A 27,314-nucleotide genomic window follows, 5' to 3' on the forward strand; every position below is an offset into this window, starting at 1 on the left:
TCTTTGTAACAGGGAAAAATTATTCTTAAATATAAGAGCATCAGACTTTACATATAATTGGGTTTGGACCTGATAAAAAACCTAGGGGAAACTGAGCACACGTGAGAGACTGAGAGGTGCAGAACGGCAGGAAGGGACAATCTTCTGGACAGCACGAACATTTCCCTGAGTCGTAAGAGACCTGGGTGAAGGGGAGGTTGGGAGGGTGGCTCATAGACCAGAGCTGGCACGGCTCCATCCATCCCGCTGCGCACTCAGAGGGAGCTGGGCCAGGCAGCAGGGCTGCCATTGGGACAGTGCCACCTTTGAGTGACGTTTAATTTGGACTAGTTTGGAAGTCTGGGCAGCCCCAAATTTTGTCAAATTATCACCGATGTAGTGTGGTTGTGGCGATAGTGGAGCGTGTGCGTGGGGGTATGTACTAACTTCTGAATTACCACCTGTATAGCTGCCCAGTTGCATTGGGATGCTGTGCCTATTCCTATTTTGGGGAAATACTTGAATAACTTTTTTTTTTTTTCCTTCTAGGATAATGCGGGAGCAGCCAAGCGTGGTTCTCGGTGTGGCCCACACAGTTGTGAAGAGAATGTCCCCGTTTGTTAGGCAAATCGACTTTGCCCTGGATTGGATGGAGGTTGAGGCTGGACGAGCTGTTTACAGGTGAGATGTGGACAAAATTGCATGTTGTCTGTTGAATATTTAAGTTTTTATAGTTAAGGGGCTGTGCTCCCTTGGTGATAAATTTAGTCCAACGAGTTTCTTATTCTATCTGTCAACCATTCCATCGGGTTTATCTGTTTGCCTATTTTGAGATTATTTTCTTTCTGCAGTACCCATCGACATTGCTTCAGTGTCTTGTTACTAAAATTCTTGCATACTATCCCTCACCCTTTATGTTGTCTCAGCAAGCTTTAAAGTGACATAATTGATTAAGACGTAGACAGTTGTATGTTCTGGTGGTAGTTTCTGCATTGTTAAGGGCATGAACATCTACTGCTCAAAGAGGTTTTTCAGCCTTTCTAAAATAAACAGCAAAACTCAAAGGGAATTCAGTTAGGCTTATTCAAGAGTAAATTGAAAAGAGGCACTGTGCTTTATGTTTAAGGGGCAAAAGTTATCCTTGGAAAACTTAGTTTTATGGATTTTTGTACTAGGATACATTTGAGCCATTATATGGTTGCTGCAGTGGTGGGAGAATAAAGGTCTAATTGAGTACGTGTTCTATAAAATTGTAATTTTGATTTTTATAACTATACCTGCAGCACTAATGCTCATGGAAGTTTTGGATTACTTTGTGCATCAAAGCAGTCATAGCTGACAGTATCTTGTTAAAATCTTTTGGAATTCCTCGCATGAGTTTTAACCCCACTACCAGAAGTACGGCATTTCATCTGCGTACGAGGTTATGCTGGCAATCTGCGTGCCAAACCACGCTCTTAATCATGCCAACATGATAGAGCAAAACCTTCCCGATAGACTGTGTGCACTGAAAGGAATCCAAACCCTGAGCCACTTGGGGTTTTTTCTCTTTGACCTGCAGAATTTCTCTACGCATCCATATTGACCTGGCAGTGACAAGCAGCTCCTGCTGTAACCAGTAACGAGCCTGTTGTCTCCTCTAGAGACCAATTCTATTCTGGTCATCTGCTTCCAGACCTAACACTAACCTGTACATTTAAACATTAAACACCTTTCCAAGTCACCTTTTAACAGATTCCTGCTCAGTTTCTTGTTTGCTTGTTATGTTTAACTGTTGGTTAAACATTTTCTTATGTCCTCTAAGTCAGGTAGGGAAAGATGATCAATTTATTAAAAGGCTTGAGATGCATTTGCTGAGCAAAGGTGCTTCACTAATCCTTGTTATTGATTATTCTTTCTGCAGGCAGGGCGACAAGTCAGACTGCACGTACATTGTGTTGAATGGTCGACTTCGCTCAGTCATACGGATGGATGATGGAAAAAAGCATCTGACTGGTGAATACGGCCGAGGAGACTTAATTGGAGTGGTAAGAGCCCGTTTCAAAAACAATTTCTTCAGCTGAGAAATTGGTATTGACTCCACACTAAACAAACAAAATCTTGCTTTGATCGGTTGTTAATCTTAGTTAAGGGCTACCACAAGTTGAAAAGACGGAAACTCCTTTCTACCTGGAAACTTTATATAATAATACATGAATGGGATTATTGGACTTGGTTTAAAAAGAAAGATAAGCAAAGAAAAGTCACAACCAAACCAAAAAGCCCTGCACAATGATCTGTTGTGATATGAGTTAGTTTCCTTCACATTGAAAGGAGCACAGCCTGTTAGAATAGTTTGGGAAGAATTGCGGGAATGTGCACCTAAATGGTGATTTGAATAAATTTTAGTATCCTGGAAAGATTCAGTTTGGCTGGGGCCTCCTGGAAGTGTCTAGTCCAACCTCCTCCGAGTTAGCAGAGCTGACTTCAAAGCTGCATCGGGTTGTTCAGGGAATGTGTAGTTATTAAAAGTTATTAAAGCAGCTTTTGATTTCAAAATTTAGTATTTATCCATGTTTAAGTTCTCTGCTATGTTCATTTTTTGTTTCTCAGACCTAGTTAACAACCGAAATAGAAGTCCTACATCATAAATATGTATGGCTTGTTGGGTTTTTATATTTAAAATTAGAAGGCTTCTGAAGTTCTGACATTGTTGTTCAGGCCCTCTTCTGCTTTCTGAGCTGAAGGTGAAACATGTAATGTGCATCTGTTTATAGCCAGAATTAGCCTACCTCTGAATAAAGAAAACACGAGAGTTGGTATTAGTACTATGGGAAGAAATTCTTGTTTATCGGGATCAAGAGGAAGAGGAAGGAGGAGTGCAAGGCTGTTTCCCACTAGAGAGCTGATTCAAGATTGTGCTGATTGCAAAAGGGGATATTTTAGAACGTGGCATGACCCAGCAGTTGAGCGTTACCCACTGGTACCAGAGGGTCTCCTCTGCTGCCTCGCCTCCTCCCTTGCTCACAGGCAAGGTCTATCACGGAGGACTCTGTGTAGCTGGGGCCAGAATACACCATCAGCATGGGAGACCTTGACACAGGTGGGTCGCAGACTGGTACCAGCATCGTAAAGTGTTCATGGCAGAGTTTCTCGTGCACTCTGAGAGACTGGGAATGGACCTAATGTCCCAGTTGTTTTTCCTGAGAGAAGGAAAAAGTTTTCTTGTGAGGAGGGTGAAGTCTCTGGACCTTTTCAACCTGTGTTCACAGCTCATTGTCACCTGCCTAGTAACTTTAAAATAAATTGTATATCATTCACAAGTGACTGCAAAGGAGTACAAGAGGCAATTCTGGTGATACTCCCAGCAGAAGACAAAGGTGGTCTGGACTGGTGGGTGCACCGTATTGGTTGAGTTATACGTGGACAGTATTTAAGGATATCTTCCCAAGGTCAGTGCTGCTTCTGGCTGAGGAGTTTTGTTGGCTTGGGACTGTACTTGGCGAAGCAGAGCTATTCTTGAGGCTGCAGGCATGCTCACAAACTATTTCTTTTGTTTAGTCTTTTTTTTGGGACTACCTCATTAAAGGTAGAATGACATGGTTCGACAGGAACAAAAGCTGAGATCTTTTGTGACTCATGTTCGTATGAGGCCTTGTAGTGTGTGAGTAAGGGTTTGTCAGTTTTGACTCGTACAAGCATTCTCCTGCTCATTTCTCCACTTTCTTTCACCAGCAGTGATCCGCAGCTCCACTGCCAGGCTTCTGGAGTTTTGCAGAGCTCCCAGGTTAAAACAACAGAGCTGCCGTTCTCCGTTCTGAAAGCAGTTTTGAGTGACAGTGGACGGAAGGTCTAACCTCTCCCTCCCCGTACGAGCACTAGTGCCGGTTTTGGCCTAACGTTTGGTGCTGGCTCAGCTGTTTATCTGGTGCGGAGGAGAGAGGTCAGGTCGGTGGATGGACTGGGACGTGTTTGTGCCATGTTTGCTGGTGAGTCCCTAGGCACGGATACCCATACAGTTTATGTCTAAACCACAAGTCGCTTTTCTGGATCCATGTTATGACATGAATCATTTTGAAGACTTTTGTGACTTGATGGACGTCATCTACTCCTTCCTACCCACCGCTCCCAGGCCCACTGACTCATGCTGCCATTTGTTGAATGAATCTCAATGCTCTGGCTCCCTTTTGAAAACACGGGGGAGGATTTGTAAAGATTGCCAAGACTAATGTAGCTGCTCTTTGCAGAGGGCATTAGTAAAATGACATTTTTCCTTTTAAAAAGATTTGTTTATCCGTTTCTGCAGGATCTGCTGTGAACCTTTCAAAGCCTGCTGTAGGGTTGCGGTTTTTTTCCCTGAAAGTAAAATAATGGGAGAGTTCTAGGTGCTTGCAGGGAATGAAATTAGCGGTTGGTATTTTGCTCAACTGGTGGTGTGTCCCCCTGAAACCCCTCCAAGACCTCCCACCTCATTCGGAACTGTGGGCACTAACAAAATACGAGAGTCTTATAGTCCATGTACTTTTGTTTATTGCCTTTATTTCAGAACTTTAAAACTGCTGTGCGTCATATGCATAAGAGATGAGTATCTGCATTTCTGCTTTCAGAAGAAAAGCACTGAAAAACGAATTATTTCAGACAAGATGTTAATTTTTCAAGCATGTGCATGTGCTCTCAGGGCTAAACTTGTGGCTCGAACTGTTTTGTTCCTTACACTGACTCAATGGCATCTGTTTCTGAGGTCTGTCAATTCGGAAGAGAAGAACAGATTAGAAACTAAAGTTTGCCTTCCCTCCGTAGTTAGTTGAAGAGCCGACAAGGATAGTTATGTCGGGGGGGAACGATCCCTGCTCCTGGAGCCTGTCTGGAGTCGCTGACCCTATCGACAGGCAACTCCAGTTGCTGTATCTGGTGAAATCAAGTCAAAACTTGATTGAAAACCTTCCAGGTAGTTTTCAAAGGACAATGATGGACCTGTCAGATAATTCCCTCGCATTTGAAATACAGTTGACCACTTGAAATGCAGTCGACAGAAGTCCTTTTGTCTAGAGACTACGATTTGCCCCATTTTGGGGGGGATCTTTTAATTTGTTGGTGCTGTTGCTACAGATGCGCTCTTCTAGCATCATTTCTGCCATGCCCAGGTGACCCCAGAGGAAATCAGAAAAGCCCACTCTGTGTGGATAGAGTGAAAGAGCTTCTCTTCACCAAGTTATTTGTTTCAAATGTTTATATTAGCCTCTCATTTTTTTTCTTGATGTAGCTGCTTTAGTTCTGTTTGCGGTTTACTGCTGCAAATTGTAGTTTTTACTCTTGTTGTCTTGATCTCATTAACACATTGTTAAGAGGAAAGAGAATTCCTTTTAATTCATTCACTTGTTACGCCTATCGATGTCAGGCAAACTGGCCCAGGCTTTGACACTTAGTGCTCTCCCTAGCGCTGCTGAGATGACCGGAACAATTATTCAGTATTTTTTTTTACAACCTACAAAGTAGGTGGTCCCAGACGGGTTACAGGATCACAACTCCGAGCATCTGTTGACATAGGTGTTCTTTGCTTTTTCGCATTGTTGGAAGGACACTAGTGGGTGAGGAGAAGGGGAAAAAACCCAACAGAGCTATCTTGCAGAATAATCTGCTGCTGAATAAAAGTTATTTGTATAGTGCCTGCTCCCTTCAAATATCCAGATGTGATAGAACCTTTTATGCAATTAGCTTTTTATGCAAGTCAACACTATCTTAATTGGGTTCCTGAGGAACGGCTGCAGTGTTGGTAAGATGACTAAATGCCAGGCAGTTCTTAGGGGCCTCGGTGACAGCTGTTGCACTTACAGTATTAGTAAAAAATAAATGTAATGTATAGCTAGACTTACTGGTAGCCACTTGCCTCATAAAACTGTTGTCTGCAAACCAGTCGGCTTTCCAAAATGCTCTTGTGAGTGGGAAGGTTGCAGCAACGTTTTGGTTAATTCAAGACCTTTTCTGTTTCTCGTTAACAACCAGAATGCCCCTTCTTATTAGTAGGACTACACCCAGTCATTTTCGGGGAGGAAAATAGTAAAACAAGTGCAGAAAGGCATTTGTGAGCTAACGCTTTCTTTTGCTGCAGGGCAGCATGAGTGATAAATTGCAGAAAAAGACTCCTCATCTGCCGGTGCTGCGGCATACTGGTTCTGCTGTGGAAGAAATCATGCTTTATGTTCTAGACATAATGGTTGGTTTAGGTGGTTTTAGACGTTAAGCCCTTCAACTCGTTGATACAGTTAAACGTGCATGGCTTTTTTGCTCTCTAAAAAGTTGAAAACCAAGAAGAATCTGTAACTGGCATATGATTTCCTTAGGGATTTGGAGCATTGCCCTTTGAAATGTAAGACTGACTGTTAGAAATCTTTAATTGCTGAGTAATCCTCAAAGGAAACACACCAGTATCAGGATTACACTTGTCAGACTTTTGTTCTTTATCATACAAATGTTATCATAGGCCACAGGCTTTTGACGCTACCAAAACCAGCTGAGTATCGTTGCACCCCTGACGCCCCCGCTAAAACTGGGCAAGTTCTACTCCGTAAGGCTGGTTTACTTTGTCATTTTTAAGTGTGTGGATGTTCTCTGGCCGATTAGTCGCATGCAATTTTTTCAGACTGTGAATTCTTCTGTTTCTAAAGCTTTAAGTCACTAAAAAACCAGATTTCAGGTTAATTCAGGTTAGTGGTGCCTCAGGCACTCTGTGTGCACAGCCCATAGCTGTGGAAATTGGAGGCGGATGAGGTCCAAGCACTGAGCTGGAAGACGTGGTTCTGGAAGGAGGTGTTCTCTTCCCATCTCTTCCACCGTCTGTCTTGGTAATACAGTACTAAAAATTATTATTTGCCTAGCAGCATCTTAGCTGTGAAATTTAAAAAAAAATCCCAAACCCAAGGAAACAAACCCCCCAAACAAACCCAAACATAAACCACCCAACAGCAAACCCCCCAGCAGTGACCAGCAGAGAAGCCAGGCAGAGGAAGCTCTGAGAAATGAGTTCACATTTGTGCAGCTGAATTAGCGTCAGACTGAAATTAGAAGCTCAGTGTCCTGATTTCCAAACCCATCCTGAGGGTGTTTTTGGCTGAAGTGAAGTCGCTGATCTAAGCCATCGGAACCTCGGGTTCTTAGGAGCATCTTCACTTACGGTGTGAGCTGCTGAGTACTGTCTATTTTCCCCGATTCTTTTCTCTACAACAATTTATTCTTTTATCCACAGCAGTTTATCTTTTATCTTTATTTGCCTCAAGTTCTAAACAGCTGGTGAAAGTAAGAGACCATTAATAACTGAAAATTGTTGTGCTATAGTTTAGTGGTCTCATCGCTGGCTGGGAAAACCACAGGCACGGTTTTGACAGGAACTGGCATTAAATTATCTGGCGATAATGTTATGTGGGTTAGTCAGTTGGCTTTGTAGCTGCCACAGGTAAAGCTGCAGAGAGCTTTATCTCCTTAGCCAAATTCTTTTTGGACAGTATTAGGATCTTTGACAGATAGTGATGAAAGTTGTGACCTGCTGGGTTTCCGACAGGGGATTTCATGCAGCAGACTGTCATTCCTTAAGCTGTGTTGTGTCTCCCTCCTGCTTCCAGCTAAATTTCCTTGTGATAATATCATTGCTAGTGTCCACCTACCAACTAACTCTTGATAGAACTTCCGATTCCCCTTCAGGACAGTCTTCCACATCCCCTGCCTTCTGCTCATTTCTCCCTTCCGTTTTGAGAAATGCTGCATTGAACTAGGCTGGCTTGCAAATGGGAAGAGTTAATATTGCTTTCCCTTTAGCCTTTGCAAAATGCTCGAGTTGTTAGCAAAAGAGATATTTTTTTCTTTTCCTTGATTGTAACTTTTCTTTTCGGCAAGCATCATTAAGTAAGAGCCACTGAGTAAGAGAGAGAATTGTGATCCTTGTCATCATCATGAAAATGCTTGGAGGCCAGTGAGTAGTGGGAAACAGAGCATGGGGAAGGATGTTGCTAAAGTTGCAGCCAGGTTTGGTGGTTTTGTGGTGTGAAGCTGAGTCAAAGGCCATCGGATCTCTCCCTTGTCGGAAAGTATCCAAGCAGGTCATCGCGTTCTGTTATCTCTTCTTCCATTGCTGAAATTCAGACATAGTTTCTTCGTAGGAGGAGCATACTGTGTGCCTGTCAGTGGCGTTGTACTTGCAGATACTTTTCAAACAACGTGGATAAATTTGACGAATTGGGAGTTTTTGTGTGTGCTTCAGATAACTCTCAGTGTGGGTTTTTTGTTGTTTTGTTTTGACTGTAATGATGGATTAGGGGAGCAAAATGAGCATGCAACTTCCCATTTTTTCTATAGCCACATGCATATAAGGAGGGAAACTTAAATACACCAGGTAGGGCTGTTACCAGTTCCCTTCCCCAGCTGCGATCTTTCCCTTTGCCGTCCCTTAATGACGGTCACTGCTGCAACGGGACTGTCGCTGCACTGCTACGAAGTGCAGGCTCAGGCCCATCAGGAGAACGTGTAGCATGACTCCCGCTGCCTTAATTACGAAAGGTAGCAAGCCCTGTCTTACTTAATTTTTACATATATTTTACATATACACTTACACATATACATCTAGATACACAAAGTAAGACTTAAATATATGAGTGTGTGTATATGTATGTAAGTGGGTTTTTTATATATATGTATGTGTGTGTATATATATATATAAAAAAAAATAAAAAAAGAGAGAAGGAGGTTTGGATTCTTCTTTCCGCGCAGCAGAAGTGCTGGATGTCCTCAGTCACGAGGTTAACTTGGCACACGAAATATTGCAGAAGGTGGTTGTTAGAACAACTTTCAAGAGTACATGGCGTACTGCATTCATCCACTGGCACTGCTCCCACAAATAGCATCGATTTGCAGCTTGTCTGGTTGCTCTTCCCACTCATTCATTGCTTCCAGCAGCGTCTCCTCCTTTGTCCTTTTCTGATACAAACAAGTTAATGTTTCAGATTCTTCCGAACTGATGGCTGGAGGAAACACCTTTGAGATGAGCGTGCTCCGTTTGCTGCGTCTGGTGCAAATGAGCTGAAGGGTCTGAGAGCAGCTTGTTTACACCAGAAAAAAAATTGTTCCGTGTAGCGTTTGGTTGCCTTTCACGTAACACTGATTATGTTACATCGCTGTCTTCAGCTGCAGCATCTCCTGTCCTAGTCTAGCAAAACCACTGCTCTGAAAATCCACGCGCGTGTGGCTGTTTTGTGCCTGTGCTGTTCCAGTGCCTGTGTTGGCCGTTGAGATTCGGGTGTGCTAGCTGGTACCGGGGCATCTGACTTGTTGCCTCTCCCTTTCCTCAAGCCTCCTAAACTATCAGCAGATGTCAGTGTTGGTATTTCTTCTCCTTCTGCCTCCCCGGGTGTATCTGTGCTTCCTTGCGCAGTGTATTTCAGCCCTGTCCCTTGTGTTTCCCGCTGTCCTGCCGTGGTCCTCCCCGGTGCCTTTGGGTGAGCCGTTGGTTTTGCCTGGCGCGGCTCGGGGCGGACGTTGCGTGAGGAGGGAGTGAGGAGGCAGCTTTGGCAGACGGCAGCGGCACCGCAGGCGTGCTGGGCAGTGTGTCTGCAATGCTGCACCCCGGCTCAGGATGGTCTGTGCCCCCTCCCTTGCCGCTGGAAGCTACGCCAGCGTTGAGGAGAAGAAAATGCCTTTTTGCTATTTTTTGACTGTTATGAGAGTTCTCGCTTTGTTTCGTTACGCATGATACTGCTTTTGTTGAAGCACGGCCAGCTGTGCCCTGATCTCCCTGGCGCCCTCTTGTAAGAGGGTGGGTTTGTGGCTGCTGGGTCTTGCCAAAGCGTCTTGCATGAACGCGAAAGCTCAAAGCCTACAAATACCAGGCTAATTGACAGGCGGTGATTGTGGCTCTCATGAATGAGGATTTGGAAGATGAAGAGTTTAAACTACGTAATTTAATAACCCATGGAGTCCTACCCTGCTTCCCAAGTTCTCCTTATAACTGGTGCTGTCGTTTCTGTGGCTGCTGCTCCGTCTTACTGCATGGTGTCTGGGGGATGGCAGCGGGAGGGCCGAGATGCAGGGTACCCTCGGTGTGGAGCTCCTGTGAGCTGGTCGCAAGGAAAGGGTTGATATGTGAGAAAGCAGTATGATGTACGAGAGAATAAAAGATTCTCGGGTGGAACACTAGCCGTAATGAAGAGGAACTGAAAGCAGTGTGTGATGAAATGGGTGGGAGGGGGACGTACAGAGAGAGCCACAGGAGTGTCTGAACGTGCCGGTGGTTGAAGGTCGGGGAGGACAGACCTGTGACTAAAACGATCCCGTTGACTTGTGTCACTAATTGGACCTGTGCGCTACCGCTCTGCAACTTGAAAACCTGCTTGGAAAGAAATAATCTATACAAGAAACTGTATTTTAAAATTATTTGCATTTTACTGTTTGCTGACTATCAGAAAAGTCACCCAACAACTTGTTACTGCATTTGCGTGGAGAAGCAATGTTTTATTGGGCCAGCAGATCAACTAACATAAACCGGCCCCAGTTTTGGTGAAGTCCTCCATGAAGTCTCAGAGCTGCTTAAGGCTAAGCACGAGAATATATATATATATATGCTCATTGCACAGGGGCTATGCGCATGCGCAACGTTAAGCAAATATTCAAAGTGATTTGTCGGAGGTAGCTCAAAAAGGAATTTGGAGTAATTAGACCGACTTGCAGAAGACAACGCTTGCTAGATTTTGCTTTACAACTGGGTAATTTGGAAAGCTGTAAGAAGAACTGTCAGCAATGACTGTTGAAAATGAAGTCAAAAGAGGTCATGAGAACAGAAATTGTTTTCCCCTTTGTTTTAAAAGATGTACAGTAACGCTTTTTCTTTGTAAAGGACTTGTAAGCTAGGGTTGTGAATCATGCACGTTGTACTTGATGGATGCATCGTACGTGTTTTTCTCACTATTTAATACTGAGCTAGGAGAAGATAAGAGAAACCTAGCTGTCAGAATTAGCTGAAACAGTAAAAAGAGCATAGATCTATTTATAGTTGTGGGTTTTTTTCTTTATGTTAATGTTAGGAACAACAGAGCTGCAGTAGTGCAGGAGGGACCACACAATTACGAGAACCACAGGGTATGTAACGCTCTAAATTGATACGAGCTTCTTGATTCAAATTATTAATAGCATTCGAGGCATCGCTTCATGCAGCTCTTGGAGGAAATGGAAGGCAAGGCAATGGTGGATGGACAGATTCTTGAGGGTGTGATGGAGGTAGAGAGGAGATGTTGATGCTTGCTGTAAACGTGTTGCCGAGGGGTAGACCTCAGAGACAGGTGAGCGACAAATGGAACATCGAGCGTTTTAGCATGACTGCTAGAATGAGGCATAGCGGTTGGATTTGAGAGAGATTTCAAAGTGGAAGTAGCACTGTAATGTAGGCTTGCTGAGTTTACAACATGAGGGAAGAGCAGACACCACTAGATAATAAGATGGCAAAGAGAAGACTAGCCAGTCCAGATGGAGCAGAAGATGTGATGGACTCAAACCTTCAGTGAACTCCAGGAAAACAGGAGGATTGTTTGAGAGGAAGAGCAAGGATGGCATGCGGGTGAATTAAAAATTGAACAAGACAACCAGAAATGGGTAGTGAGGCAGAACTTGTTTAGAGCTTGTTACTAAGGAGAAGGAATGGATGTTATGGGAGAAGAACCAGGGATGTACTCTTGTCTCAAGCAAAATATATCTCTCCCCTGGGTTGGGTTGGATAAGATTTGGAAGATAATAATATTATTTCTTGAAATGTTTGTTTATTAATGTTATTATGGAGGTGTCTTAGTGTTGTTTGGCTACTGTAGCTGTGCTGGGTGATCAGAATATTACATTTGGGGCTTATAACCAAAGAAATAATCTTATGGGGTTGATCTTCTGATCGCAGGTGGATTTTATTTGTATTAAAGTTGAAGCTAGATCTCTAAGTCTTGTACTACTTATAAACCTGGAAAAATAAGAAAACTTGTTGAAAAGGCTCACTGGACAGAAGAGCCCAAGGATTTGTATGTGGCTTAAGAGTGAAATGATTTTAAGTATTCACATTGCATGAAACTTGTTTTTTCTAAGCAAGAAGAAAAAACTCTGAATAAATGACATCTCAAACGGTCTGTTAAGAATAAATACAAAGAAGAAAAGTATAATTTACAGGGGAGAACTATGACTCAATGTTAGAATCTGTTTTTAATCCTCAAAAAAGATGAGAATAGCCAAATACCTATTTGATTTGGCAGATTCCCATGTGCAGGAAATGTAAAACTAGTGCGAAGAAGGCTTTTTAACCACAGGGTGTAAAGAGGGGAGAGGTGAGAATGTAGTGAAGGTTGAGAATAATCCTACCGAAGGTCCACGTGTTCAGTGAGAGCCCTTTCACTTCCAGTGAAGAGGAAGTATTTGATGAATAGTTTGGGCTAACTAATAAAAGCAGAGATTGGGAACTGAGATGCTACTATCCAAGGGGAAAGCAAGATTTGAATCTCTTGGTGTGCAGTGTGAGGGACCCGGATATTTTCCATGTGAGACTACCGGGATGTATTTGCATGAAAATATCAAAGGTAGTGGCTAGACTTACATAGTACCTGTATTTTAGAGTAGCACAAGAACCAATTTCTGTAATCAGTTGGGAATTATATTGAACAAATTCCCTGCAATTGCGGGGGTCCGTAACACTGGTGCTGTTGCAAATGCCGTCTGCTCTGGGGATCTGAGTGGCTCCTTGTAAAGGAGGTTTGAAGAAGGTCTCCATCTCCCCCCTGATCTGCCTGGGGAACAATTCGAAGAGACAGTGTCATAGTTTGGAGGAAAAAAAAAAAAAGTCCCTGAGGCTTTGTTTTAAAATTAAAATTTAATTCCCTTTTTTAGAAATCTCATCTTTTCTGAAAGACCGGTGAGCCCTTTGGAGCACAGTTAATTTTATGCACTCATATATCACAAAAAGGGTGGAAAAGGATGTTAGACAGCTTGAGTGTTTTTCTTCTTTATACAAAGTAAACTCAATCGGGTGATGACTGGCTGAGAGGAAAGGTTTTATTTTAACAAGTGAAACTCTTAACCTGCTTTCAGGATAAGGAAGCTAAATTACAGAGCCAAAAACTGTGATAAAAAGCTGGTAACAGGGGAGAGAGAGAAACCAGGAGAAGTTATACGACCATTTGGGGAACCTAAAGGGAACTTGGTTCTCTGTAAATGTGCGTACAAAGATGACATGACCTCTTTTTCCCCCTCCTTCTATACACTTAGTTTAAAATGTGATTACATACTAAAACATCCCTGGCATCTGAAAAACAAACAAACAAAAAACAAACCCAAAGGCTAAGTCTTGCAAAATGCAGTTACTTTACATTTACTTGTGCAGTTTTTCATGCCTAGCAATCGGTGCTGATTAAACTCTCCTGTACTGGCTCGAGTTAATATTAGCAGGCTGATCTCAGCTTTCGGGACTAACTGCGTTTGAGATGTAGATGTCCTGGCTGTCTGCATCGTCCAGTTCGTGCACATGTAGTCTTCCAAGAACAGGCTCTTGTTGAACGACGCGGAGTTGCGTGTTTTAAATTCATTTTCTTGTAGGCAGCAGTGCATGGCTGGGCCCCCGGCACAGCTCAGCTGCTGTGCAGCGCACCGTATACATGGCGTTAACTTTTTGTGTGCCTGAGCCCCTAGTTCTGTAATAAAAGCACTGCTTGTGTTGGAATTTGCTGTAAACACAAGCTTTGGAACAAATTCTGGAAGAAAAAACAACCACAAAACCAACCAAACAAAACCCTATCAATCCCCCAACCCCAAAACAAACCAAACAATTATAAGCTGATATATTTTCTGTTACTTTTTCTACTGGAAAACTTAAAATAATAAGTCATGTTCATTTTTATTCTAAGTGTCCATGGATTGCAGTTAAAGTGAGGAATTTTTGGGGTTCAACCTCAGCAATGACAGCTACTACAATGACAACCTTTGGTTTTTTTTTCCCTGTAACAACTGATCTATGGATTTTAAACCCAGTAAACATTGCCTGCTGCTAAAACTTGCAAACCTGAGCACCAGGCTGTTTCTAAGCAATTAAATGTTGTAGCTCACGCCTGAGCCCCGAATGACGCCATCTCGCCTAGCAGGCGATCTCATTAAGCGTGTGAAGATATTTCACCAGGGAATTGGGTTTCTGCATTTCAAAACACACTACGAGTTGGTGGCGGGTCCGGGCTCTGCAGATGGTGCGGTTGGGGATTCGGGAGCAGCTGCATTTTGCAGAGCTGGCTTTTAGAACCCGGGTTTGTTAATATTGTGTCAGGTTCTCCCCGTAAAAGAGAATATCTCTGTATTAACTTTCATTGCGTGATCATTTTCGTCTTCAAACTTCTCTTAATAAAATAACTGTTTTCTAGGTGAAATATTTGGGCGTACCGTCGCATGTTTTCCTGCTTACATAGCACAGGTACACATGCATTGGTAAAAAAAATAACTGGAAAAGCAAAGCTCACTTCTGGCCAAAATGTGCTGATTTGCCCCTCATCCCTTTCTTTAATCTTTAAGAAGTCTTGAGTGTTTCAAGGTTGCTGGTATTCAGCTTCTGAGAGTAAAATGAAAATATTTCAGGATGGCATTGGGGGAAAAAGAACGGAAGAGCAGTAGAAAAGTGGGGTTTTCTCTTTCTCTTCGATGGCTTTATCACAATTAAAAATGACAGAAAACAGAACTTTCTCTTGTAATGCTGCCCGCCTGGCGCTACAGGTTCTAGTTCTGTGAAAAGCTGCGACTGTCCGATAGCAGAGCGTGTGCCGGGAGATTTGGATTAAAGAGATGCTAATAGTTGTTGCAGAAGGATGTGCCTTCCGTAAGCTCCCTCCGTACATGCCCTGGGGGGAAACCGTGTTCTGTTTTGAATGTGTGTGAGCAACAGGTATGACAGTCTGGTTCTTGGGAATTGTTCCATTCCTTCATCCTGACATTTGATTTTTTTGCAACATGTTGTGAATTATCTTTAACGTTTTGGCTGTGTTCTCTTTCAGGTAGAGGCATTAACCCGTCAACCTAGAGCCACGACAGTACACGCAGTCAGAGATTCAGAACTTGCCAAGCTCCCAGAGGGAGCACTGACATCTATCAAACGCAAATTCCCCCAGGTAAGAAAATTAAAAGTATTTTCTGTCTATCTCAAAAGATGTCTGAGGAGCTAAAATTCCCTGTTAGCACCAAGTCCTCAGGGTTTTTTGGTGTGATTCATGTATACTGAAAAAACATTTTCTTCTCTTTGTCTGCCCGATCTGATCTATACCAGCCTTTCACCAGCTTCTTTTTCTTCTAATCAATTTTAGCGTGTTTTATTGCAGGGCTGTTTTGTATATCTGGAAGAAGCTCACGCTAAATGCAGGACATGTATATTTAGCAGAGTGGAAATCACTTAGTGCTATTGATAGTAAATAAAAGTTTGACTTCTAAAATCACTTTAAAATGTTCTTCTGCATTTGTCTTGCTCACAGGGACTGGAAGTCAGCACTTGGTTATATGTACCTTTATTTCCAGAGCGTTGATATTTGGGGGCTGGATTTCCTCTCCTTGCATTTTAGGCCATCAGTCCTTATTCTGCACCTGCCAGATCTGTCCATGTCCTGCAGACTGTGATTGCTCCCTCTGAATCCATCAATTCGTCCATCTTCTTTAATTCATTTGACATTATACCTCTCTCCTGCAAATCTGGAGACCGACAGACTTGAAATTTAATTCTTTTGTCCCTAAGTGCATCAGGAACATTATACTAAGTACTAAATCATTGCACTAGCCTTAAAGGCAATTCTTTAATGCTGTTATTTTGAATTATTTCTGATTTTTCTTTTTGTTGTCTTTAAGACATATTTATTTTACCAGATTTCTTAAAAAAACTGCAAAAGTAATAATCCTAATTAAAATATTCTTTTTTTTTCTTTCCTAGGACTCATAATAACATTTTTTATTATTCTTTTTTAACTGTAAAATATAAAGCCTGTATTCATGCATTCTCACGTTACAATAACCATGAGGGCTTTGTCTGTGTCACTGCTAGAAGAATTTCATCCTTGCCGTAAGCGTTCAGAAGTTATGTCAATGAAAAATAATCTTCTGGTTTCCCTGTAACATTATTTTTGCCTAAGTGTTTCAGAACTTCTGTTGCAGGTTGTTAAGGCGCTCCTGTTCTCTGGGTCCCTCTTGAATAGTCCTCCAGTTCTGTTCTCTGTTTAACAGAACAGATTTCCCACCTAGATTTATGAACTGGTAGCAACGTGCAGCTCCTGTACGTAACTAGGCACCAGCTGGGTACCGACAGCGTGGCATCCTCTCTTGAGTTGCCCTTTTCATCTCACTCTCTTGGCTGACTGATCAAGAAGTGAGGAAATGAGCCGGGTAGAATTTAAAACCACCTTTCTCCTTACATAGTGGATGAGTTTGTGTAACTGGTAAACATTTAAACTGTAAATTACTAGCAAGCACTAAACATTTAATGCTTAGGAATGCCTTGAATGCTGATCTGCACGAAGGCTGTGTTCTCATTCCGCCTTTTTGTCTAGGGCAAGAATTAATGTCAGTGTCTCTCTTCTCTCTCTTCCCTTTTCCTATTCTATCTGTTGGCAGAATTGTTTCCCCTAAAGAGTGCTCTTTGTGGAGTTGTGAGTCTTTACTTTGCAGTTGAAGTTGTGCTTGAGTGTCACATTTATAGTACAATTCAAAACATTTATCTGTAATGGAATTCAAAGGTCTTCCCGTGTCTAAAGAGTGCAGCCTGTCAGCCACAAATTCCTCAGGCTTTTGAATATGGAATTAATTTTCTCTAGACTTGTATATAGTTTGGCTAATTAGTTGCAATGAAACAAAATGCTAAAATAGATCTTTTAAGGAAATGTGATGCAAAAAAGGTTGTTAGGAAAACACATTCTTGCTGCTGTTTGAGATCTCCAAATTCTAAGTTAGATGTTAAACTGGTATTATTTTTACTGTAACATGATTTTAGAACAAGCATTAAAAATAGAGGAGTGTACGATAGGCTTTAAGTAGGTGATTTATGTGATTAATGCCTTCCAACTGTCCTAAGAACCTAAGATAAAATATTTTTTTATGTGATCTCAAAGTTCTCATGTCTTCTCTTGTTGCCTGTTAGGTCCATCAGATAAGAGAGGAAGGACAGAAGTGAGTGGGAATTGAAGTGATGGGGGAAGACAATGGGGTAGAAAGTTTGAAGTCAAGCAGAAAGTACAAAGTTAACTTTAAAGTTAAAGAAGTGTACTGGAGGGAAGTTTTTGATCTGGAAGCTAATAAATTACATCCAGAGAAAAGGGTCTGGGTAGCTTTTTCTTAGAAAAAGAATCCAGGCATTAGAGGATCAAAAGCTGACCGTGCCTCAACAATGTCATGCAGTTGCAAAAAAAAATAGCTGTGTTAACAGAACGGGGTTTGGAGTGTAGAAATCCTTATGTCCTCTGTGATATTGGAAAAGCTTCCGTACCAGCCTGTGGCAGCACGTCTGAAGGAAGCGGCAGACCAGGTGAAGAGAGTCTAGAGGACAAAAAGGCGGCTAACTGGTCTTTGGAAACATTAACCTGTAAAGGTAAAAAGACTGAAAGGTTAAGGGAGAGCATGGTAGCTATTTTCAAATGCGTAAAGTTGTCTTCTGATAGAAAGGGCATAGGCTACTCTCCATATTGGGATAGAGCAAATGGTAGCGTACGGAAATTGCAGCACTTAGATATTAATAGAAAGCTGATTCTGCTCCTGCAAAGGCTAAAGGATCATTACTTGTTTCTGTAGCCTCTTAAGAAATTGTGTTTGAAGTGGTGCAGAGGGATAGGCCAAATGAATTCTCTCTGTCCTGTTTTCTCTCCTGGTATTTCAGTAGTGATTTATACACAGGACTTCGGATGATGTTTTCCCCATCCAACCAGCAGTAATAAAATAATGAAGGGATAGCAGGTGTGATAGTTCTGCAATAACTGACTAGGTAGCAAGAGGTAGTTGTGGTCCAGCCACGTGGAAGGGTAAGGCTAAGTTAACCTGAGTCTTGCTCGGTGGAATAGCAATCAAATGTTGGTGCTTGTCCGCAGTCATGTGAAGTGCTTGATTAGTTCAGAGGAATCCCATGCCAGGGAGAATTGCTTTTGTTTTGGTGTTCCTCTTGGCAGCCTGCATCTTAACAGCCAAGAACTGGGCAGTTCCTGAGATTGAATTACCCCTTCAATTAGTTACCTTGAGCTTTACTGTTTCCTGCTAAGGGCGAAGAACCCTTTAATTCTAGGAGTTAGTGGAGGGACTTCATCCCGCGTGCCCTTCACCAGTCCTGATGTGTTTGTAGATGATCCGGAAAGGGATCCGACTCTGGAATGCATTGTAAGAAAATGTTACCTGATGGGTAAGAAACTTGTAAACGTGGGTGGTGCTTGCTGATGAGAACGATGTCAAATGAGGGGAATCATGCTCCATTAGTCTGTGCAGTAATTCAAGTTCCTTGAGCTGTGATGTACAATCTGGAAAAATTGCACAGCTGATGCTTGGGGAAGCACCATATGCTCTGTTTTGTCTTCTCCCCTGGGCATCTACTGTGGTCCTGTCAGGGACAGGATACTGGTCTGCTGGGACCCTTGGTGTGACCCACTGGAGCTGCTGTTATTCCGAGGCATGAAACAGAGGGGTGAGTGTGGGGTGTCTCGTCTCAGTTGTAAGTAACAGCCAAAATTTCAGAGCATGCTCCCAGGAGTGACAGATGTTGACTTCTAGATCCTGCTCAGTCTGCAGAAGTCAAACCTACATCTTCTAGCTTCTCAGGAAAGCATCCCAACATCCTAACCTTGCATCACTCTGGATATGGCATCCTAGACATTTCCAACTGAAGGTGGTCCACAGTGCAAAACCTCTCCTTTGTTTTCTCAGGGCTCATGCCTGAGGGCCACAGCCCTTGGGGCATTCAGCCAGCAAGAGCATTTGCTCCTCTGGCAGCCTCCGTGCTTGCTTCTGGTGCCGCTTGAAGCTTTTCAGCGTTGCAGGAGTGAAAGGGAATTGATTCTTTCTATTTTCATCACTGCCTTCAGTTCTGAAAAGTAGGACAGAGAATCAGCTCACGATTTTTGGCACCACAAAGCAGTTTCAAAGCAGCAGCGAGAGCGCAGAATTTGTGAACAGATTACAGAGATTTTTTTAACGTCAGTATATAACTTCGATCTCATTTCATAGATTATCTTTGCCTCTGCTGAGCTGAGATTGTTTTTATAATTCTGACTTGAAATTTAGACCCACTGTAGCTGATGGAAATTGCACTGAGAAATTGCTTAGGAGCTGTGGGGAGGTGAAATGTAAGACAACCTTTTGCGTGCTAGAAATGCATGTTAGAAAACACAGAGTTTTTCTGCACCTTTCTTTTAATTCCGTAAATCTGCCCTTGGGCTTTAAATACATTCAGAACCCATCATCTCTCTTGAACAGTGAGTCCTGCTATCTTTGCACGCATATTTTAACCAAAGCTTTTCTGAAGTGGATGGAGCCTTCCCTAGGGTTATCTGCCTTACCGAGTGACTTCAGGAACGTGCCCTCTTTTCAAAACGCTTCCCTCGGGCATTGTGTATGTTGTGCGTCACATTATTTAAGCTTGATGTGGCATTGTGGAATAGGTCAGGAGAGGCCATGCTTCTAGATTTTTCTGCATTTGTTCTCATGGCCCATTAAAATAAGTTTTCCTTGACTATAGGAGAAGTGGGTGTGAAAAGGAGAGAAGAAAAACGTTCAACGGGAGCGTGGTCACCGGCTGTAGCTGCCCGACGTGAGGCAGGCAGGAGGGAGTGCTTAGTCATAGCAGTGATGCGAGACTGACATTTTTCTTCAAGACACAATTGATCACAAGCATTCGGAGCTTAAACAGCCCCAGGATAAAGCTGCAGTTCTTCTGTATGCCCTAGCAGCATTTGTGAGGGTGCCAGACTTTGTTACGACTGAACATTTGAGATTTGCTTTGTCACGGCGGTTCTCTCAAACCGTCGGAAGTTTTAATCAGAGACCCCTCGCTAAGCTCCCCGATTCTGTGACAAGCAGAGTGTTTGATCTGATCTGGGACCATGTAAAGCTTCAAGAACACCATGGTTTTATTCAAGTCGATGATCTAATTTACCTCTCCTCCTCCCTTGTCCCTCAAAAAAAAAAAACCCAAACCCTTAAGAAAGAATAATTGCAACTCCTGGAAAGAGCTCCACAGAAACGAACCTGCCATTATGTGAATTTGTATAGATAAAATGGCTGTTATTACTATTTTACCCCAAGTGCACTTACTTTGTAGAATAGAAGACCCTTGGCAGCCCTGTTTTCCACACTCGCTTATTCACATTGGATCTCTGTGTGGTAGAAAGCCCTCTTACGTGTCCTCTAACTAAATCACATATGTATGTGAAGGTCATTAATACCCTGCTATGAAGGCACCAATAAATTGTTATTTAACACATTTAATTTGAAGGTGGCCTATTGGATGACTGATTTGAAGTTTTAAAGGCTTAACTATTAGGTATCTTATTTTTAAGCTTCAAAGTCATCGGAGAAAGTACTTGGCTGACCTCTAAGCCATCTTGTTCGCTGTGAGAATACTGTTCTTTTGGATCTGGGCGATGTCAGAGGATCCACTGGAGAGGATGGGAACAGACTTGGAAGGAAAACCCCATTTTGGATTTGTAGGACTTTGTATCTGCTGGTTACACAGGATCCAAACTGGTGTGCCAGGCTTGCTCCCCGCCTGCTTCCTGCAGAGCTGATGAATATATTGTTTTGGTTTTGTTCTTCTGGTTCTCATCTTCTGAAAAAGATGGATTTGTACTACACAGTACCTTTTGCATCAGTTGTTATTGTGAATTTGGATATTGGTGCAGATGTTACGATTTCTCTAAATCAGCTTTGTTGAAAGTTAGCTAGGATGGGAAAAAGCTTTGTTTGGTACCGTTGGTATCTATTAGCAGACAGTCAGTTTGCGAGGCAATCCGCGCCGTTCACAGAATGAAATAAATATCCGCAGGAAAGTATTTTACAACTGAATTCTCATGAAACTCACTTTCTAAAGGGCTTATTGTAAAGCAACTCTTAAGTTTCACAGTTGAATAGGAACAAAATCTTTAACTAGAACCCAGCCTTGGAAGATTAGCTAGGTGTGGATAATAGGTTGAAATATTTAAAAGGATTATAGGAAATACGTCGTGGTGTGGGAATTGCGGTAGCTGTGAATAGCACCTCAGACCTGAGCTGGACGGAGTAGTCAGCGGTGCGTTTGCCCCATCGCTAGCTGGTGATGCCGAGCTGTAATACCGCCTGCCCTACCGCCGAGGGACGTTTGGTTTGAAACTGGAATTAGCCTAAAGTAGGCAAATACGGTCCCCTTGGGAATGCGCTGTTTAGTCCTTGCCCTGCAATGCAGAGGCTGCAGATCTGTCGAGTAATTTGATGTTAGTTAAGCAGGGGGAGAATTAGTGGTTTCCCAGAGCCTTCTCTGGAGCAGATGCAGAAACTTTCACGTTCAGTGTGAGGGCGCCAGGGGGATTGGAGGCTGCTGGGAGCTGGAGGCAGTCTTTCTGGGGATGGTGATGGTTCAGAAACAGCCAGGAAGACAACGTGGTTCTAGGCAGATGAGGTGGTGAGTGGTGAGCTGGGTCAGAGGTGGGACTGTGCCGAGGAGAGTGCTCTCTAACACCATTTGAGAAAGAGAAATGCTCTTTACCCCATTTTGCCCTGCATAAAAGTGTTCTGGTGAGTTAATCTGAAAAGGTGAGTGGGTGGAAAGGAGGAGGAGGAGGAACGTTTTATTTCCCTTGCAAAATGCGTGTCTCAACTGAACGTCCTGCTCGGGGACAGGTTTTATGAATGCATAGTTGCAGTAAGGTCTGCGAGAGCAGGAGAGGTTTTGGGGCTTTTGGAGAATGGTACTGATGCACCTTGGAACCCCAAGTAGCTTTTGAGATGGAGAAATACTGGGTATTCAGGCCTGTAAGGTCAGTCTTCTTCCTTCTGGCCTGAAAAGTCTTTTGCATAAGCTCAGGACAGTGAATTTTGGTTTGATTTGGGGGTTTTTTTTGAACATTGACCCAGTCGTCTTTAAGACCCAGGCAGGCTCCGTGGCTCCAGAGTCCAGCCTCGCTGCGAGCCCCTGGAGGTGCGTATTGAGGTTGGTGGCAAAGCATCGTGACCTTTCTGAGTCACCGCACAGCTGGAGGTGGCAGCAGTGGGTAGGAAAGTGCACTCCTTCTCACAAAGCCCAGCTTATCCTGCAGCTGTAGCTCTGTTCTGGCCTTACAACAGAAGCGCCTAATCGATGTCTCTGCTTCTCGTTATTGCTTGAAGTGATTAACTGTGATTAACTGGGCAGGATCGGCTCACCGCTAGCGTGTTTTCTAATCATGAGGAATGATAAATTCAACTTTCTCATAAACTAAATGAAGTTTGGCTCAATCCGTAGTACAAGAGGTCAAAAAGTTTGTGTTTACTTTGCAGGCAATTAATGATCCTTGCCTAATTTAGAAACCTCTCGGTGTTCTTGGATAAGTCTGGGCTCCAACTCTCTGCCTTTTTGCAGCGCAGATTTTTCTTCAAACCTCAGATCTGAAGCGCCTGATTCTGTGCCAGCAGATTGGGCTGAGACTCGGTGTCTGTGGCGAGCGGGGTACGTGTTTGCAGGGCTGGGTGGATGGGTGCTAGAAGAGACTGTAAAATCCAGGATATGCTGTAGGGATGAGCACACCAGATGCTTCCAACTGTGCTGTGAAGGCTGTCTAGCCCTGGGTGATGGTGACACTGTGGAAATGAGACAATTTTTGCATGTACAGATGTCTGGGAAGTGCTCTGCGCTCCTCTGGCACCGTGCTTGGGAAAGGTGGGTGTTTGCATGGGAGAGGGGGCAGAAGTCTTGCCTACTTCTGGAGAAGCAGTACCCAGTTCATCACGGGGGCAGTGCTGGAGGCTGCGTGGCACCTCCAGAGGATCGAAAGCTCAGCGTTTCTTCCAGGTCAACCCGGTTTTCCCAGCAGTGCTGCCAGAGTTGCTGCCTTCCCCCTCTGCCCAACCCCTCACTGCCAATTCCCAGAGCTTTTCCTACAACATACAGCTGAAGAAGTAGGGTGGGAATGAGTGATTGCTGAATCACTGCCCAGATGTCTGCACCGAGGTACCTGCCTGCCGGTGCCCTGCTATCTGCCTTTCTCCTGCCTGGCTCTTTCAGGCACACTTGGAAGAACTCTCGTTACGCTGCAATCCCTGTCTGAGACCTCCCAGCTGGAGGGCTAATTTCTGCTTGGTTCCTTCTCCACCCCTCCCCAAGCTAAACCAGCCCCCTCCATGCCACCCCAGGTCCTCTCCCGGGTCCTCTGCCTTCCTTCTCGTACTCTCTTGGGTTGTGCTGCTCCTTCTTGTGCCATGTTACTGGTGGGGTTACGATAATGGTGTTTGGAAACCTGAAGAGGGATATTTTTTTTTTTAATTCTCGCAGTTGAATTTGGTAAAAGCTGCTCTGGCTGCTCTGCACAGTAATGGGTGTAGGTCAGTCATTGAAGCTTGGGTCTGTTGTCGATGAAGAGAGGTGATTTATATTGACTTCTCCATCAGATGGATGGACAAGTCCCTTTTAAAGGAACACATTGCCTTTTGGTGAAAGAAAATGTAGAGTATGTAATCTCAAACTTCAAGGAAATTTCAGGCCAGTTGTTCTTAGCTCCAATCCCAAATTGATGTTCCTTCGACGTTGCCATGACTGCGACAGAGTGACTCATCCTGTTGTGGTTAGCAATTTGCTTGTCTTACAAAGTCACCAGGGAAATAATTTTTCCATATCTATACATACCAAGGCTGTAAGGTTTGCTCTAGCAAGCAAGACAAATAATATTTCCAGGTAATAGGAGCAGCCAACTGGAAAATGAGACCAATAGGTTCTATTCTTAGTTCCATCATTAACCTTGGACGTTTTCTTTAACTTAGCGGGAGCTCTCCTTAGCTGTCTGTAAAGCAGAAAAAGTTATAAATACAGGAGATGATTTTAGTAAGTAATTAAAATTCTGATGTTTAAAGTGGTTCAGAAATGTAAAATGTTCATCACACCTTCCAAAACTGCTTAAGCAAAGTCTCGGTGCAGATACAGGTTGTCAGGTGAACGCGAGTGAGCTGGGAACAGCGAACGCCTGCGAGAGGCAGGTTATCTCCCTTAGCAGCGGCAATCTGTCTCATGGTTTTTAGTAAGAATTCCCTCTTTCCCTCCCTGCTCCCCGTAGTTGGGGCAATTTTCCATAGTTACACCCAGCGCTGGTAATTGAATCTCAGAACTGCTGATCTGGGCGTTATTAAAGTGGTAAGGAATCGGCTGGGTGATCATCAGCGCTTGTATTTTGGACAAAGGGAAGTGTTTTAGATCCTGTTTGAGATTCGAGGATGAGGAAGGAGGCCGAGAGCTCGCCTGCCATCAGGACCTGCCATCGTCCCGCCATCGCTCGCTAATGGCAGTGGCCATGCGGCGTCAGCGGGTACGGACGATTGTGTGCACTGTTGGTGCAAATAAGAGAAACTTTAAAGAAGTTGATCGTGGACCACTGAGGAAATGGTTGATGCGACACCTTTAGGAACGTACAGTTATGGCTATGGGACAGAAATTACTGAAATAACTTTGTTTAGCTCTGACTCCTTGCTCTGCTGTAAGTCACACTGTGTTGGAAGCTGCCTGTTTGCTCTCCTCCCTTCCTCCTCCAGATGCTTAAAAAATATTGGCGCTTATTAAAGCTACAGAGTTTCGCAGTCTAGGGAGATGTATTGTATTTTATTTTTTTTAAAGCAGGATATATAAATGATTCTGACAGGCATGCTGACCTGTCTTGATGTTTACATGGTCTTTTATTTGAGAGATGCATCCTGAAGTGCCTGTTCTTACGGGAACAGCGTGTCTGTCTGTGTCCAAATCCAAGGCAGCCATTTGCTGCTGCTTGTTTAGCTTGTTAAGAGTTTGGAGAACTCCTGTTGTTGTGGTTTTTGGGGTTTTTTTTATGTCCTCCTGAAGATTAGAGTTATGTTGACCTTGTATTCTCTGTCTGGGGAAGAGTATCTAACGATTGCTTTATTAATTCTTAATGCATTTAAATATCTCTTTTCCTTATCTGATAAAACATTTGCGCATAGCTTTTCAGAACAAATGATGCATTTTCCAAGTCTGTCACTCCTTGGTATTGTGATTATTAGTCTGCTACGCCACTTGTTGGGAATTATTGATTGTTAATGTTGGAGATAAGCTTGTCACTTTTCAGATAGGCTGGGCTATTTGAATATTGGTTTATAGCGATGGAAGTCCTCTTGAAAAAAATCTGTCCCTTCAAAGGTACCACTCAAACGTGATTTGAGGGGGAAAGCAATTTCTTAGGTAGTTTGTTCTGATTCTGCAGTTGTTTAGCAGTGTGTATTTATCTCTTTTATTCAAGATGTCTTAAAGTGGTTACTACAAACACTGACTAATTCACAGGGGGTCAGGTGGAAGTGAGAATGTGGGGGGGACCTGTCTGAGTACAGACTTGAACCTTTTTGAGCCTTTAGTGCCTACAGGAGGCAGAGGGCTGCAACAGCCACGCGATGGGAGAGGGACTTGGAGGCGCAAGGGCACTGTGGAGAGACAAGAGGAGAACTGAAAATGCAATTTGACATGTTTCCCAAAATACTTGGATTTTTTTCTTTGTTCCCAAAGCAAGTTAAATACTGCCTTTTTTGGGTTTGTTTTGTTTTCTTGTTTTTCCAGATTGGAGCAAAATAAGGTAAAAGAAATCAAGGCAAATGATCCATCGCCATACATTACAGCCAGGAAAGAAGCTACGGTTATAAAACCTTGTCTCTGAATGGTTCAACTTGAGATAACATCTTACAAAAGTTTGAAAATATCCATTTAGATGCACTATTTTTGGTATATTCTGCCTGAATGTTTGTTTCCTTTCTTTTTCTTTCTCTCCCATTGCTAGGTTGTGACTAGACTTATTCACTTGCTGGGCGAGAAGATTCTTGGCAGTCTTCAGCAGGGAGGTAAGACTCGTTCCTGGACTACTCCCATTGATGCTGGTGCTCCCTTGGAGCTAGATTTACATCGTTAAATCTGGAAACAGAAAGCACATACTTGAAAAGAGAATTTGTCGCTAAATATTTTAGCTGTTGTCACTGGTGATTTTATTATATATATGTGTACATTTTTTTTTTTTTTTGGTGGAGCATGGCTAAATAAGTGTGGGAATGGAATGATTTGCAATTGAGATAGAAAAGTCCTGGTGCATATGTGCAGTGAAATTTCCTTGAAATTTCTTGCAAGAGAAGAGCTAAAGGGAGCATTGGAAATAGCAGCTGTAATAGACTTGAATCAGATAGTCATGCTGAGTGGCATCTGCTTGTAGACTGACTTAATATGTCTGTATTTGCATTATCTTAATGAATTGTCTGAGAGGAAATGGTCTGCTATGGATTGGTTCTTAAGCTTTGTGTATGTGGCCGAGCAAAACAAAGTATATTTACTGATTGAAGTGAGTAGGAGGAAATTTTCCAAATTTTTCTTGAGCAGCTTTTAAAAGAAAACAGATGCACGTTAACTGCTGAGGGTGTTGCGGGGTTCTTTGCTGGTGTGGGTTGTTTAGTTTTTGTTTGGGTTTTTAAAATTATTTTTATTGCTGTTTTTACAATATTCTAAGGAGGCTGAAAATGAGCTAGCCAACTCTCATGTTTTGGGGAGTGAATCTCAAAGTCTGCTCTTTCTTTACGTGCTCAACTTTCTGTGCACAATCAGTTGTATATGGATCTCTAGTGATAATTGTACTTAAACTTTTGTGCATGCTGAAATGCCTTGGTGGCTTCGGGCGGAGTCCGTGCGGCTTTGGAAATAGGGCAATATGCTATCTGGGGAAAATGGAAGGAAAATTAGTGACAGTTAGAGGAGTTCAATCAGAGAATCGCCTTTGAAGTTCTGAGGAGGGAAGGACCGATGGACAAGAAGGAGCTGCACAGTGATGTGTAACTTGTTTGAACCTACAAATATCTTCTTGAAGAGTGGAAAAACTATTTAATGTTCTGTGCAGAGCTATTTTAGAAGACTTGAAATGAAGAACTCAGTCCTTGAAAAAGGTTTATATGATATTTCTTTGTGTCCTGCAGTGTACTGTCGATCCTGCATATAGACTTGGAATGAGTTTTCATGTGGTATATCAAGTATTTCCATACGTCCATCTCAAGAATTCATCTTAATGGTGAATCTTAGGCTTTTGCTGGGTGAAATGAGATAAGCAGGATATTAAACCCTGACTTAGATGACAATGAGTTTATTGGGTACTTACAGCTGAGTTGATAGGCAT

The 27,314-nt window shown here is 43.0% G+C and overlaps 1 protein-coding gene across 3 annotated transcripts in view; it reads left to right on the top strand.

Moving 5' to 3' along the window:
* Positions 1-27,314, top strand: part of PNPLA7 (patatin like phospholipase domain containing 7) — a 126,493-nt gene that overhangs the window by 37,093 nt on the left and 62,086 nt on the right. For all 3 annotated transcript variants that reach the window (XM_054848335.1, XM_054848336.1, XM_054848334.1), the window contains exons 18-21: positions 529-660; positions 1,883-2,006; positions 14,994-15,107; positions 25,944-26,004. In XM_054848335.1, coding sequence (XP_054704310.1) covers positions 529-660; positions 1,883-2,006; positions 14,994-15,107; positions 25,944-26,004 — 431 coding nt within the window. The remainder of the gene's footprint in view (positions 1-528; positions 661-1,882; positions 2,007-14,993; positions 15,108-25,943; positions 26,005-27,314) is intronic.

Source organism: Grus americana, chromosome 20, assembly GCF_028858705.1.
Source record: "Grus americana isolate bGruAme1 chromosome 20, bGruAme1.mat, whole genome shotgun sequence".
NCBI classification, from domain to species: Eukaryota; Metazoa; Chordata; class Aves; order Gruiformes; family Gruidae; genus Grus; species Grus americana.